At 43.1% G+C, this 15,181-nt stretch overlaps 1 protein-coding gene across 9 annotated transcripts in view; it reads right to left on the reverse strand.

The window, feature by feature from the left end:
* The window catches only part of ablim3 (actin binding LIM protein family, member 3), a 48,327-nt gene that overhangs the window by 25,986 nt on the left and 7,160 nt on the right, over positions 1 to 15,181 (reverse strand). For 8 of the 9 annotated variants that reach the window (XM_074648154.1, XM_074648153.1, XM_074648150.1 and 5 more), the window contains exon 2: positions 12,382 to 12,519. In XM_074648154.1, coding sequence (XP_074504255.1) covers positions 12,382 to 12,519 — 138 coding nt within the window. The remainder of the gene's footprint in view (positions 1 to 12,381; positions 12,520 to 15,181) is intronic. The other variant, XM_074648149.1, reaches the window with a different exon arrangement.

Consider the following 15,181-nt stretch of genomic DNA (forward strand, 5'->3'; position numbering starts at 1 on the left):
CAGTTCTGCCCAACAGAATGTCGGAGTGGGGGTCGACGTTTTGGAAATATAAATACCATAGCTTAGCATAAAGACTGGAAACGGGGACACAGCTAGCAAATGGTAAAAAAAAATCTACCTGGCTAATTGTAGATGAGATATATTGATGTTTCCCCCTACTTCTGTCCAAAGGTAACACAATCTGCCGACTACACTTCTAAACTAATTAACATGTTAAATCTTTGATTGCCGTTTTACGGGGGGTTTTGTGCCAGACTATTTCTTGGCTGGGACCAGCTGCCAGGCAATTAGCAGCGACTGGACTGCTAGCTCCTTACCGTACGGACATGAGAGAGTGGTGTCATCTCATCTAACTAAGCGCATTTCCCATAACTATTACTTTAATGCCAATGTCCTGTGTCAAGATCTGCTACAGGACAATAAAAGAAAAAGAAAAAGAAAACCCAACCATCCTGTATTCCCACCAGAAGGTGGTCCAACACAATACACTCTGTACTGAGTGGGGCTGACCCGAATGTTTTGAAGCTTCAACTGTTGCCATGGTAATCGAACTCCAAATCAGTATTTGGATGCTTCGTTTTTTTTTTTTTTTTAATATATAAGTATGTAATAATAATAAATCCCCAAATAGCCTATGAAATAAGGCATAATCCCACATTATCTAGAATATTGCTGTTTGTTATGTGTAGAGGTGCGTGTGTGTGTACAGTAGTGCCACAGCAGCACTGTCCCGAAGCTTGGAATACCTTTGAATATTTCTCACCGAAGTTTCGAAGCCCCAAAAAATTGTATTCAGGACAGCCCTTGTACTGAGTACATAGACTCTCACCTAAATGATTCCTAGATGAATGGACTTGTGGTTTTCTAAGACGTGAAGAGCAGATTCTGAGTGCAGAAAGCCTCAGATCCTCCCGATAAGCCTGCAGCTCATGTGAAACGGGTCATGAATTGGAAACAAGAGCTTTAAACGCCAGCTACTCAGGATGTTAGAGCCAGACAGCAGAGAGACGAATAACCTGAGTACAGTTTGGACTACCGGGAAAAACTCTCGTACCCGGTAGCAGTGGAGCACACATTTACTGTATCGCTAAAAATACAGACAACCTGAAGGAAGTATTCATATTTGACCAAAGCTGTGTGCGTTTTAAAACATCTCAAATTCTTCCCTGAAATTTGTAACTGATCGGTCTGTAGTGGGCTTTTTAAAGAAAATCACATACCATGAAAACATATAGTGTTTGTACACAGAAGCCAAACCACTGACCATTTTCACCGCATGAAGAAATGTAAACATAATCTACGTGGAAAATCATGAGGTTAACAATATCAGGTCCAAGTGACGGTGCTGAAAACTGCTTGTGAATGGAGGTGGATTGTAAATAAAGACATTTTAAACTTAACAACGCATCATTCTGCTCGTGGTGGAACGAAGCACCTCGAATACCAACAACTTGCTGCTAATAAACGGCTTCATCCTGGCAATGCTAGAGACTAAAGGTTGCTGCTACGGGCTAAACGTGGCTTCCATAGTCCCCCATTTTCAGTGTATGCCGGCAGGCTGAGAGTTCACAGACACACACACACATGCACATAAACCCTTCAAAGGGGCTCATTTAATCTCAAGCTGTTTATGAGTGGAGCGTATTGACTTAATGGTGTAATAAAAGATCAATGGGCCCCTCACTTAAAAACAAAACAATCTCGGCTCCCACAGGAGGATGGAGACACATAAATCCATCCCCGATGAGATGGCGCTGTGCGCGTGCAGAGATAGGATGATGAAATGGGACAGTGTGTGTGGCGAGATATGATGATGGAGCTTTATCACGGCAAAAGGTCACTGGCATCAAGGCAAGGCCGCTGCATAAGTGCAGAGGAAAGGGAAGAAAAAGGGGATGCATAAGGAAGACCAGAAGATTTAAAATAGCCTGTTTATAAAAAATGTGTGTGTGTGCATGTGCATGTGCAAACCACATTTCCAGAACCACTGAACAATGGCACAGGCCTTCAAAAAGTGTCCCCGCTGCATTTGAAACCAGACTAACTGAGGCTCTTACCAGAAACCCAAATCACAGGCTATCTTATGCCTTCATGGAAAAAGGGGAATGGGAGAGGAAATATTTCCACATCTACTATGTCATGGGAAACAAATCACTGTCTCTTGAAATGTTCTTTTGCATTAATTTAATAGAATATTTTTAATCTTCTAAAAAGCTAAATTGCAGCAATATACACTGCTATATTTTCCTCGGCCTCTCTCTCTTTCAGAATGATTTGCTTTCCAATCTGCGCCCAGATTGATTTTCAAATGACTGGAATCAGCTCAATTAGCCTAATGCACTTCATTAGCATATGGACGCCTGACCAAATCACAGCCGGCAGACTGGATCTGCTCAGACTGGATTGGATATGCTGGCTGGATGGTTCACCTGTTCTGGCTAATCGTATTGTTTTCTTCTGACTGGACGATTGGCTGGATGCTTCGCAAAGACGTCCCCCTTCCCCAGTTGCCATAGGAGACGTAAACCTTCCACAGTTGCCCTAGAGACAGCTAGGTCCCTGAGTCTGAATGATATGGTGGTGGTGGTGATGGTGGTGGCGGCACATTTGGTTTTGTTGTTGTTGAACTGGAGGCTGTTCAGTTTGAAACCTTCTGTGAAGGCAAAAACATTTCATTTAACCATCACATTACAATCACATTTTCACTTAAATGTGACAAAAACTAAATGGAATCATGTTTAATTTGTTAAGTTCTCACTTTACCAGCAAAGATTGAAATTGAAATTTTTCAAAGCTGGTTAAAGGTACCATACGTCAATAATAAGACCATGTATACTCTAAGTATATTCACATGCAGTTAAGTTTATTACACAGATTGTCCCTTTAACTAAGAAAATATGTCACAACTATAGTCCTCACTACAAGAGACCATCTTAAAGTTCAACAAGATATTCATAGACTAAAACACACACATCATCACTTAAATCTACATTTCAGGCGACTGTCCTTAATGGGTTGAGAAAATTAAAAGTCCGTCAGATTAGCTAAAAAACGTATGATCACAATGCAGAAAAAAGGGCTGTTTTTCTTGCATTTGCACCTGAAACAAGGCTACCTCGATAGACTCAGGTTACATCCACACTAATACATTTTTGTTTTGCAAATACATAATTTTTGCTACATTTATGCCTAGCGTTCACACTACTCCGGCATTTTCGAGCCCCTAAAACGGAGACGTTTGAAAATGCTGCTGACCCCATTGTGGTTTTATAACTCCGGTGTTGCGCTTTAGTCTGAAAACGATGACGCAGACACCCACGTTCGCTTCCTGATTGGGTCTTCTCAGTCATGAACGTGTCCTTCCCTGAATCGTCACGCCCCATCACGAGAACCTTTTTCCAGAAGAAAACAAATGACATCTGCCTTGACCACCAGTGGTTAATTTCAACATGGATAACGAGTTACAAGCATTGCTGACCATGTTGTCTATGTTAGCAGCTGTTGAGCAGGAGGCAAGCTATTATTTGAGCACTTTGCATCAATTCCCGTGTACAGCGCTGCTTCCTGTTTACACCGGCACATGCATGCCCAGTGTAAGTCAATGATCATGTAATATGCGTTTTCAGGTGTGGTAGTGTGGACGGAGATCAATTCTGAAACGGCTATAGAACTCTTGTCTGGACGGAGATCGTTTTCATCTTAAAACACCGTTTTAAAACAAAAACGTATCAGTGAGGATGTAGCCTCAAAGGTAAATGCAATTTATAGATGTTGGACCTTTCTTCAAACCTCCCTATTAGAGCTTCAATTTTCAAAGACTATTTGCGAGCAGGCCCTCTACTTTTCAAGATCTCTCATTTTAGCTGTAACCATTAAGCAGAAGTTTCAAACTTCTTCCTCCACATGTTGTAGTTGCCAGCACACAGTGGGTGGAGCTGGGTCGGAGCTTGGTGTCTCTTCTGCCGCAGAGACGTGGCTTAGCTTGGCTCCGGGAAGAAAGGCTTTGGTTACAGCCGCACAACCAGCTCCACATGGTGTGGACACCCACCCATAAAAACAACAGCCCAATACAACCAACGCAGAACCAGCTTGGTTTGTCTCACTGTCCTACGTATAGCCTGAGGGCATTTTAGACTGTTACTACTCGTGGGAAAGTGCACACAGTTTGAGTGGAAAATCATAATTATGTAGAATTCCCAAGTTTTGTTTATTATATGGGAACTTTGTATTATTTCATGGAGTCAGAATTGTCATCACTTAGCTAACTAAACTAATCATAATCAGCTTTGCACGACTACATCAAAGACTCAATTTCATCTATTTGCACATTTTATGATCTTCCCTGAATGGGGCTCTAATGAGGAGAGCTAAAAGATGCTGCTTCTCTCCTTCATATTGCTCTTTTTTGGCAACGCAGGAAGCTAGCGTCTAGATCATAAGTCTAGTGATTAGAGGTTAGCATGTAGGCCGGTGTCTGCAGCTGTGGTCATTAGAACCGCACTGATTAGGCACCCACAGGGGGTCCGCGTGATTGGGTATTTATCTCCAGCCAACAGACGCAATTAAAATTCCCTTCTCAAAGTCGGCCCAGGCCGGAACCCCAAAATAGTGCTGACAACCCCGCCTCCTCCCCTTCTCTTTCTCTGTCTTTCCGTTTCAAGACTGCATCCAAATCTTTGTGGCTCTGAGCACAAGGTCTCCACTTTATCTCAATTTGCACCCTCTTTTCTCTCTACAGGACTGCACCTCCGTGCAACCTTCCCTTTATTTCAGAGTCTCCCCTCTCTCACTGTGACTCTTCCCTGAGAGCTCATTATGCTACTGTTAGGTCTTCCTAATGTGCTATTAAGTAAATGGACATGCTTTGTACAGTACTTCAAAGTAGCCCCGCTGCACATTCTAATTGTTTTAGCACTGCTTTCCACGTTATGCTAATTTCCGAGGCTTTTTTTTTCCAAATGATAGGGGCAGCCACAGTTAAGCAGAGAGGCATGTATGTAGTGGGGCAGTGACAAGTTACAGCAGGGGAGCTACTCACCTATTCACCCCCACATCTGTGCTACCGACATGGTGCCCAGGCCTCTCTGCCCTCCCCCTATCCCCTGGATCTGAGCCCCTCTGACAGGAGGAAACACTTTAAGAGTAAATAATGTGTTTTCTCAAGTTGTGCCAAATCACAGGGTGGGAGAGGAGGCGGTCAGACAGACAGACAGGAAGAGGAGCGAGACAAAAGTCTACAAACACACTAGCAGCTTTGTGAGGCTGTGCTCGGGCATGGTGCTTTCAGCTAAATGCTCACAATGACAACGCTAACATTCTGATACTAAGCAGATTAATCATATCATTATTTAAATTTAGCATGTCAACCGATTCAACTGTTATCAGCTCATTAAATGTGCGTTATCACTCGCTATAAGCATCATAGATGTGAATCATTAGGGGCCTATTACGCTATCACTATGCTGTAAAGTGAAAGCGAGGTTGAAAAGCAACACGTACGTTCTAACACGTCGTAAAACTGCATGAAAGGTTACGTTGTGAACACAAACAGCTTCTTAAGGTTTAGGCAACAAAACCATTTAGTTTAGTTTTGGGAAAACCACAGTGTTTTGGCCTAAAATAACTAAGTTTTAAATGTGATATTGAAACTTAATGCTTGTGAACACTGGATAGGAACTTCGGTCCCCTGTCCCCGACCTCCACCCCATAAGCATGATGCAGAGTGCATTCAGAGTATTGACATATTTTAACCTGATGTTTTAACCTGATGATGGCAATAGATGAAAAGTCAGCAGATCACCAAAGTTATTATAAATCATCCTCTGGGGAACATGAATGTCCGTATAAAATTTTGTGACAAGCCATTCAATAGTTGTTGAGACATTGTACTATGTACCAAAATATCAACTTGCTGGTAGTCTCGCATAGCCAGACCTATCCCCACAGCACAGTGTAAGCACTAAAGAAAGTTCTGGCTCCACACATTATCATTCTGGTATTAGGGGAGAAAAACACTTGTTCGTATTTCTTTAAACCTATCACAATTGTCTTGGGCGTCACTAAGATCAGGATGCAGTGACGCTGTCCTTGCAAAATAGATAGCAAAGATAGCGGAAGGGGAGGAGAATGCCGCGTGAAATACGCAACCAGGCTTATACCCACAGTCTACATCCGGTGAGTCAGACTAACTTGCTGGTGGTACAAGCTGAAAAGTCGGGGATCAACGTCTGTACAAAAATTGGTGTCCATCCATCATTTTGATATTTCACTGAAGGAAAGAATCGCGAAAATCATTGTATTTCATCCTCTAGAGACCTTGAATATATGTACCAAATTTCATGGCAACCCACCTCAGTTTTAGGATATTTCACTCATAACCAAAACTGTCAACCCCATGATGGCGCTAGAGGAAAAGTGAGGCTATCACCAAAGTCCACAGTATTCATCCTCTGTGGACGGTGAGTGTCTGGACAAAATATAATGGCAAACCAGCCAATAGTAGTATTATTTCTATCTGGACCAAAGCGGCCGACTGACCGACTGACATTGCCATCCCTAGAGCCGCTAACTAGCGTGGCTATAAAAAAGAAAACCAGTAACAGAAAACAGACGGAGATGTGGTTTATAGAAAAGGGCAAGAGGGGAAAGAGAGAGAGAGAGAAAGGCAGCTAAAGGCTAAAGCAGAGAGAAATCGTGCATGAGTGACAGGGTTCCCCGAGCATTTGGCTGCGGTAGTTGATGGAGACAGATGGTTGCCCAGTGGAGTCCCTTCATACCAGCAGACCAGTCCTGCTGCTGAGGCCTTCAGCTGTTAACCCTCTGAGGGCTGATAAGACAACCAGCGGAGGGGAAAATAGGTGTCTCACACACACACACACACACACACACACACACAGGGATAACCAAACTGTTGGGTAAGATGGGGCCTCGTGATAAGCAATAAAAAAGCTCTACAGCTACAGCTCCATGTACAGATGTACTGGTTTAGTGAGTGTTTGTCTGACACAGCAGGGTTTGTCGCTTAATGATCCTCTTTATTATTCAGAAATCACTCCTTCACTGAGCCAGACACTTGCACACTTTAGCAGCTCCACTTCAACGTGGCGCACACACACAGTTTTACACACACATACACTTTTAAAGACAATAGGCAGGGCGTCAGTGAGTGAAAATCCCTCAAGACGGCTTTCGCTTGAGAGAGACAAGCGGAGGAATAATCCCCGTCATCTATCCCGGATCCTGGAGAGTCGTCGGGGAAAAGCGCTGCCACGCTCCCTTCTCCCTCCGCCGGAATCTCTCCCTAGCAACCAGGCTTTGGCGTGGTGATTGGACCAGCGTACCAGCGGTTGCTATAGCTACAGGAAGCTCCCCTTCCCTGTAACCCCCCACTTTTTTTTCTGTGCTGTGTCTCTTTTTCTATAACCTCTCTTTCTTTTTTCTCTTTATTCCTCTTGCTGTTTGTCTTCTCCTCTCCCTCCTTCCTCTCCGTTACGTTGCTCTCTGTCTCAGTCTGTCCCTCGCCTTCAGAGAACACAGCGGCGGTACAGTACAGTAGGTCGATGTTATTAACACAGGGGTTGAGTGATGGGGGCTAATGGCATCCAAAGGGAGGCTGAACTGACTGAAAAAGGTCCGCAGAGAAAAAGACAAAGATGCTGCAATTTCACGAGAGCCCTGGTGAGAACAGCGGCTATAAATGGAGCGATAGCAGAGCAGTCGAGTATTTATCTGACCTGTCTGTGTAAATCTGCTATTCCCTTTGGCGCTGTTTTATGAGAACAATCTGTTTTGCCTCCGAAAATAAATAACTACTGGGAGTAGCCTGGCAGTTTATGTGCGAATGTGTCTGTGTTTGCATCCGTCTCTGTCTGCAGTTCGTATATTTGTTTCTGTGCTTCTGTGTTCTCTGTTAGTCTGCACGGCAAACACATTTTGCCTTTGCCTGTGATTTGTGTTAGCTTTGCGCTCGTGCCACTGATGGGCCCCGCTGTTTCTGTTGGAATCCAAGAGTGCCAATTATGCTTCGGAGGCAAGGATAAATGTGGTCACTATGTCATTAGGCCAGTATGCACGAGTCAGCCCGTCTGTCGGTAATACAACACCACATCATCCATACTGTACAGCCCGCTGCTACACTGAGAAGTGACACACACAAAAACACACATACACCCCGACCGCCTTCTCTATGTCTGGAGTTGATGCATCAATCTGTGAGCTGGCTTCTGTCCTCAGCATTTTCCACAGACGTCTTTCTAGAGCTGATTGCGTGGCTGCCTCTTCGTGCTATAATCAGCTGCTGTATAATGGGTTTAAATGAGAGGTTAAATGCACATGATTGGTGATCTGTTCTCCTTCTGACTAATGCATGAGAGAGGAATTATGATAATGTGTCGTAAGGAAGGTAAAGTGGCTTGATAAAGGGTGGGGAAAGACAGGGGGAGGATAAAATGATGGACGGGATGGATGTACTGTATATCTACATTGTAAATTAATGTGTGTGCGCTCACAAAGTAACTCTGCGGGTGTCTGACTGTTTAAGACCGTATGATTGGGATCTATCCAGTGGGGCTCAGTCAGCCCTTTTGAGGAAAAAGGAGACATAAGTCTCAGGAGAAGGAGGAAAAAAGGGGGAAATAACTAAGATTTTATGTCATGGTTTTCCAGTGTAAATGAATGGACTGAGGCACACACAATATCATTTGTCAAGGTCAATAACCTGAGCACACATGCTGATTCTCTGAGAAGAAAAAAATTGCCCCACAAAGAACTGAATCAAATGTTGAAACACACCCCCCAGTCACATAGTTCATAAACACGTCCGACAGATAAGGCAATTGGCAGCTGACAGCGGATTGTCACTCTGGCGCAATGGTATAATACAGTTTAGCCATTAGCCTCCAAATCGCACGCCCCGCATGCCAATGTCATCCTGTCCCAAGATGAGAAATTGATTTCATGCTTGGGTGCCTGTCATCAGGAAAGAAAGGGAGAAAGCGAGAGAAAGGAACAGAGGGTGAGGGAGAAAAAACTGAAAGAAAAAGCAACAGATAGATGGAAGAAAATATAGAAATTCAATCTTAAATCCTGCTATTGCGTTCTCACGCGTTCAGGCTCGGTAAATATACATGGGGGAACTAATGAAAAGCAGAGAATAGAGACACAAACAATAGAGAATAGATTGTTTGTGAAGTTCAAAAGAACATGCAACATGTTTGTGAGTGAGGAGGGGTTATAGATACTGAACAATAAAAGCTTTAGAAAACTGCTGGCTCTGCAGAGGCCCATACAGGAGAGCATATTATAGGCAGGGATGTGGCCGCACAATAGTGCCCCATTGCCTCATGGGATGAGGAGAGCTCTCTGGAACATGAGAGGGGAGGGCTGTCTGATGGGTGTATTTAACATGATGCTCATCAGTGACAGTTTTCCATTACTGTACCACTGCTGCGAGGGAGAGGGAAATGAAAAAGGAGGAAGAACAAGTGAGAATCAGATTGGTATTACACTCAAGTGATGATGTAATGTTTAGGCAACACAAACAGCACCCCCATCCCCCCCACCCCACCTCTTCTTCTCTTTTTTTTCTGTTCGCTTCCTGTGTTCACCCCCCTTTTTTCTCTGGGGCACAGAATCGAGCCTTCCGATTGGTTAATAGCACCATAGAGATGCTGAGAATATCCACCAACCAGGGCCCGGGTGCCCCTTTACACCGTTGCCACAGCAACCCCTCACAACCACAGTGAGCGTGCACGCATGTATGGATGAGCACGCTGGTACGGTTGAGTGCATGTGTGTGTATGTGTGCACTCTATATATGTGTTTTTGAGTGTGTGTTTGTGTGTGACGGCTGCATGTACGGGAACATGTAACAACAGCCCTCCGATGAATAGCCTTCAGTGAGTTTATCTACTGTAAAGCTCTGGGCTGTGAAGTGCAGCTCACACAGTAATAAACACAACTTACTCTTCTCCTCAACAACAGCCGAAAAAGTAAAAAAACTGACGGTGTTGTGGACTTATTCCACTGTTTTTTTTTTGTATCCATCCATCCATCCATCTTCAACCGCTTATCCGGGATCGGGTCGCGGGGGCAACAGCTCCAGCAGGGGACCCCAAACTTCCCTTTCCCGGGCCACATTAACCAGCTCTGACTGGGGGATCCCGAGGCGTTCCCAGGCCAGAGTAGAGATATAATCTCTCCATCTAGTCCTGGGTCTTCCCCGTGGTCTCCTCCCAGCTGGTCGTGCCTGGAACACCTCCCAAGGGAGGCGCCCAGGAGGCATCCGTGCTAGATGCCCGAACCACCTCAACTGGCTCCTTTCCACTCTATTCTTCAAAACAGATACTCAAACAGAAACTCCTGCTAGCCATTAAGACCAAGAATTTTGGTTTTGTGTAGAGGTTCGACAGAAAAGAGTTTAAAAAAAAAAAGGAAAAAAATAAAAACATGTTTACTGTTGTGTAATATTTACCTAGCTCCATTTTTGTAGATATTTTTGTAGATATTTTTTGTATATGTTTATGGAACTGAATGATTTATTAAGATGGACATTTGAATGATGATGACTAACAACCCCTATGTTCACCATCCAATGTAACGGAGTGACCTCATGTTTATTGTGTTATAAAATGGAAAAAAATAAAGTATGAAAAAGATAAATGGGGCAGCAGTAGCTCAGTCCGTGCTTGCCCACTGCTCCTAATACGCTAGGATGGGTTAAATGCAGAAGCTTAATTTCACTGTGTACTGTGCTATGAACAATGTGTGATAATAAAAGTTGATTACATTTACATGACAAATTGTGCCTATTTGGGGAAATATGAAATCTCGATTAAACTGAAATTATTTAAATAACTATTAAATTATTCTATTGGCGGTGACAATTTGATGCAGAATAGAAGATTTAAACTTTCAAATTCTAAATGTTAACTCTGCTTCAGCCTTGTTTTCTTATTTCCATGGAGTAAATAAGTATGATGTTTACAGAGAACAGTGCCACATCTGGCCTGTTTTCACTAATGCAAATGCAAGTGGTCCAGTCATATACTGATGCATTTCTCACAACCTGTCTATTTAACGTACTGCAAGGTTTTACTTTATAAATGTTTAGTGTACTGTATTTAGATCAGAGATCCATAATTCTTCGGCCTTACACAACTAAGACAGTGCGACATAATGTCAACATAACTCATAACCCATGAGAAATATGATGGCTGGTGAACAAACTGGGGAGAGATTTGTCTCAGGTGTCAATTATGCCAAATTAGCTCATAATTATGCAAAAAAACAAGTGTGATTAGAAAGATGACTGTTGAGTACACATTTCTCCTTAATCTATCTGTCTGCTTTTTTTCAAACTCATCTGCAAATGACTGAAAGTAACCATGACTGACTGTCTTTGCTTTAGAAATGGCATTATTAACATAAAACTGAGTACACTTGCTCGGGGCTGTACAGTAGCATGACAAATACAATTCCTCGGTTCTTTGATTTCTGATTTGCACATGCACAAATACTTGACTGTCATAAACCCCTTTCAGACCTGCATTTAATTCTACAAATGTAGAGAAGTTGTTTTTTGCAATCTTTCTTAGCCAAAGCAAAAAAACATCCCATTCATCAGATCATCAGTATCCTAAATGTTATACTTTCATTAACTTGCTTGCTTGCAGCATGAAACTCCAGAAACATGTTTCGCCTGCATAGTCAACAACGTGTGAGCAAATAGGAACAATATATGGCCTAAATTCTACTATTCTACTAAACTATTTCTTGGCTGGGCGTGTATGTCCCAAAATGTCAAACTATTCCTTTAAATAAATAAACAAATTCCTTTTAAAACATCACAAAACACATGTCGCACTATCCCTGTTGTAAGAGGATGTGAGATGATGTCACCGCAGTATCTATTGTAGGTCACCAGTGCTCACCTATAGCACTGCAAAGCTATAGTTGACACAGTCTCATTAGACCACAGCGTACAACAGAAGGAGAAAATCCTCTCAAAGTTGGCAGCGCAATAACAAGCTACCTTAGCAGGAGCCTAAGTCCCCTGCAAGGCACCTCTGATCCGTTCCAATCCCCACCGTGGGCTAATAGTAGCACTCAGCATGTACACTAGGAGATGGATGAAGAGTGAGTGTGTATGTGTCAGCGTGTGTGTGTGTGTGGAAGGTAAGGATGTGACCAAGATAGATGTCTTGTTTCTAGTCTACTACTGGAATATGAGTCCCATCTTATTTAACTTTAACAACATTTATGACCAGGACCAACACGCCTGGAGACTTGGAAAGACACCACCTGTTTGTGTGATCACCACAGCTGTTGGTCTACTCTAATGCTTGCTGTGTTGTGTGTTGTTATTAGGGATCCATGTCTTACCGGTGCAGGTGAAACACTTGACGTGAAAGTGGATGTCTTGTACTCGTACCACCTCTCCTTTGCATACTTCCCGACAACGCTGGCACCGGATTGGTCCTGAACTTCGCTCGCCGCCCGCAGAGGCTTGGTGATAAGCTGCTGAAGACAAAAAAGACACAGATTTAATATTCCATTACTTATGTGTTCAACTTAACCATTTTGCCAGATGAATTGACTGTTTGCTAAGCCCCCCTTAGTTACTGTTGACTGTCAAGCTTCCTATTCTCGCACAGCACGTAGTTTACAATGATAATGGTGGTGATTAGTGGTAATAAGTTCTTTCTGATAGTGGTAGACAAAGGCAAGCTTCTCATTTCTAACAGGTGTACTGTTTCCCTGTCGATATGTGTTTCCCCCTACCTAAACCTAAAACCAACCCTTATCCCCAACCCTATTCACCGAGGGGGGCGCTGTCATTTTAACAGGAGGGAAACGCTATTTGACGTAGGAACAGACTTCACCATAACACTTAGCAACTTTTTGCTAGATGCAATGACAACTCTTGGTGCCACATTTTATAGTTAGCTAGCTAATAAAGCTTTGTTTTAAATGAGAACTCACGAAAAAAAAAAAATCTTAAACGTGCACTTCATGGCTAACTTTACATACAGTGACGTATTACTGTACACACACACACACACACACACACACACACAATTTATAGACTGTGGCTAAAGCTAACAGGTCCCAGTCAAAAGGTCAGCATGCTAACGGCAAAGAAACATCATCGTTCTCGTATTAAACGTTAAGTGTGATATGAGAAAAAGTAAGGTCTGGCTATAATGGCTTTGTGAGAAATACTACACACAGTGGATATGCTAGTCATGAATGGGGCTTATTTGTAACACAATCCATAACTTTGGGTAATGATGTAGAATGAAATGTAACGTTAGCCTACCCGGCATTGGAAGTAATGCTGGGTTAGGTTAGTTACTACTGTGGGTAGAAGGCTAGTAACTGGCTAGCGGCTACTTAGCTGGACATGCTAACGTCTGCAGCATGCGTTAGAGCCGAGCAGACAGACACATTGTTTAACCCATTCCTTACACCTTTTCTCTAGTCTTGTTGTTTTTTGAGAGTTTTAAAAGGAAAGGAAGAAAAGAAACCACTATCCAAACTCTCTATGCATTGAGTATCGCCTACTAGAGCCCCATGTGCACCGCTTCGACATGCAGAGAAATACAAAGTTTGCCTTGCTTATTAACAGGTGCTAAGTTATGATTGTACACAACTAGTTTCACCTGCTAGTTACTGTATAGAATGGAATTAAAATTGACTGATCCTGTAGCCTGAAACCAATATAGCCTATCGCCTATTAATTCAATTAGATTATGGCATTGTCAATCACATAGATGTGACCCCACAAAACAAACATGTCTATTTCCAGCCACAGCAAATGTACCATCCACTTTAATGGACATAATTACATTGTATTAATTCAAAACCATAATGGATTTCAGCATTAAGTTCAACAAAACTGCTTTTCATATTCAAAAGTTTCTCCTCTGAATGCCGCAAATCCACAGAACTGGGTCTCTGAGTAGCCTCCACTACACTACAGACTGTACTGTGTGCAGTTCTCACAATGAGATCAGTGTGTAGCTCTGTCAACACTTGTTCTGAAAATGTGCGGTCTGACACCTATGTAAGCTGGGTAAGCTCCAGGCTTTCTCTCCCACTGTCTCCATTTCTCACACACTCAGACGGGCTGACACACACACACACACACACACTGCTGCGTCAGGTTAGAAAGTGGATGGATCCTCTTACCTCATTATGCATTAGCTTACATGTCTGACTCCTGCAAGCCCGATAGCTGTTTAACATTGTCAGGAAAGCAAGTTCTCACAGCCTTAACGGTAAAATGCTCTCACAAGCAAAAAGGTCAAAATGATAGATTAATCTTAAATGAGTGAGGAAATGAATTTATAAGACCTCTTAGGCTATTAGAGGCTCTTTATTAAAGGTCCATCCTCTCCTCTTGGCTGTACAGAGATATTCTCTTGCATCCACAACCAGCCTCCCAATACTATAAGACTGTGCCAGAACAGCTGGGTTCGCAGTCGCTTATTTTGCTCCATCTTCCTTAAGGAGCATGTGAGTGGTCCTACACTCTGTGGAAGGGGTATAATGGCAGGGTAACCAGCTGGCTTTAATGTCTACCTGAGTAGCTGACTGAAGGACTTTGCTGCTTCAGTCAGAGCAGCACCAGCATATGGGCTGGCGTGACAGAGCTCGCTGATTCCATTTCGCTGGATGAATCCCGAAAGACCCGCAGCACTTAAAAAAAGTCTAACAGCCTTGCATGCTTCGTAGCCTGAGCACCTTTTGCACGCTCAAGAATTCCATGACACTATATATGCATATGTAGGCTACAGTATGTGCACACATACATATGGGTGCAACTACAGAATGAATGCATGGCTGTGGTTTATTTATTCTGTTCGGGACAGGAGTGTGGGCACTGGAAATATGCAATCCTGATTAAATCCCACTCCCAATTTCCCACACTCAAGTCTCTGTTAGTTCATTGTTTCCCTCACAATGCTGGCAGCACCACTGGGACCCACTACCCTGCCTGATAAGTGCCCAGCCACTGGTTCAAAAATAATGACCCGGCAAAGGGAGGCAGTCTTTTTTTGTCGTTGAACCAAATGAGCAACACTGACCCCATCAGGTGTTGATGAGAGATAATGGGAACTAATGGCAGTACATGTAAACCTGTGCCAACATCTACTGAAAACACACAGGGCATTTGTTT

This window comes from Sebastes fasciatus, chromosome 10, assembly GCF_043250625.1.
Source record: "Sebastes fasciatus isolate fSebFas1 chromosome 10, fSebFas1.pri, whole genome shotgun sequence".
Lineage (NCBI taxonomy): Eukaryota > Metazoa > Chordata > Actinopteri > Perciformes > Sebastidae > Sebastes > Sebastes fasciatus.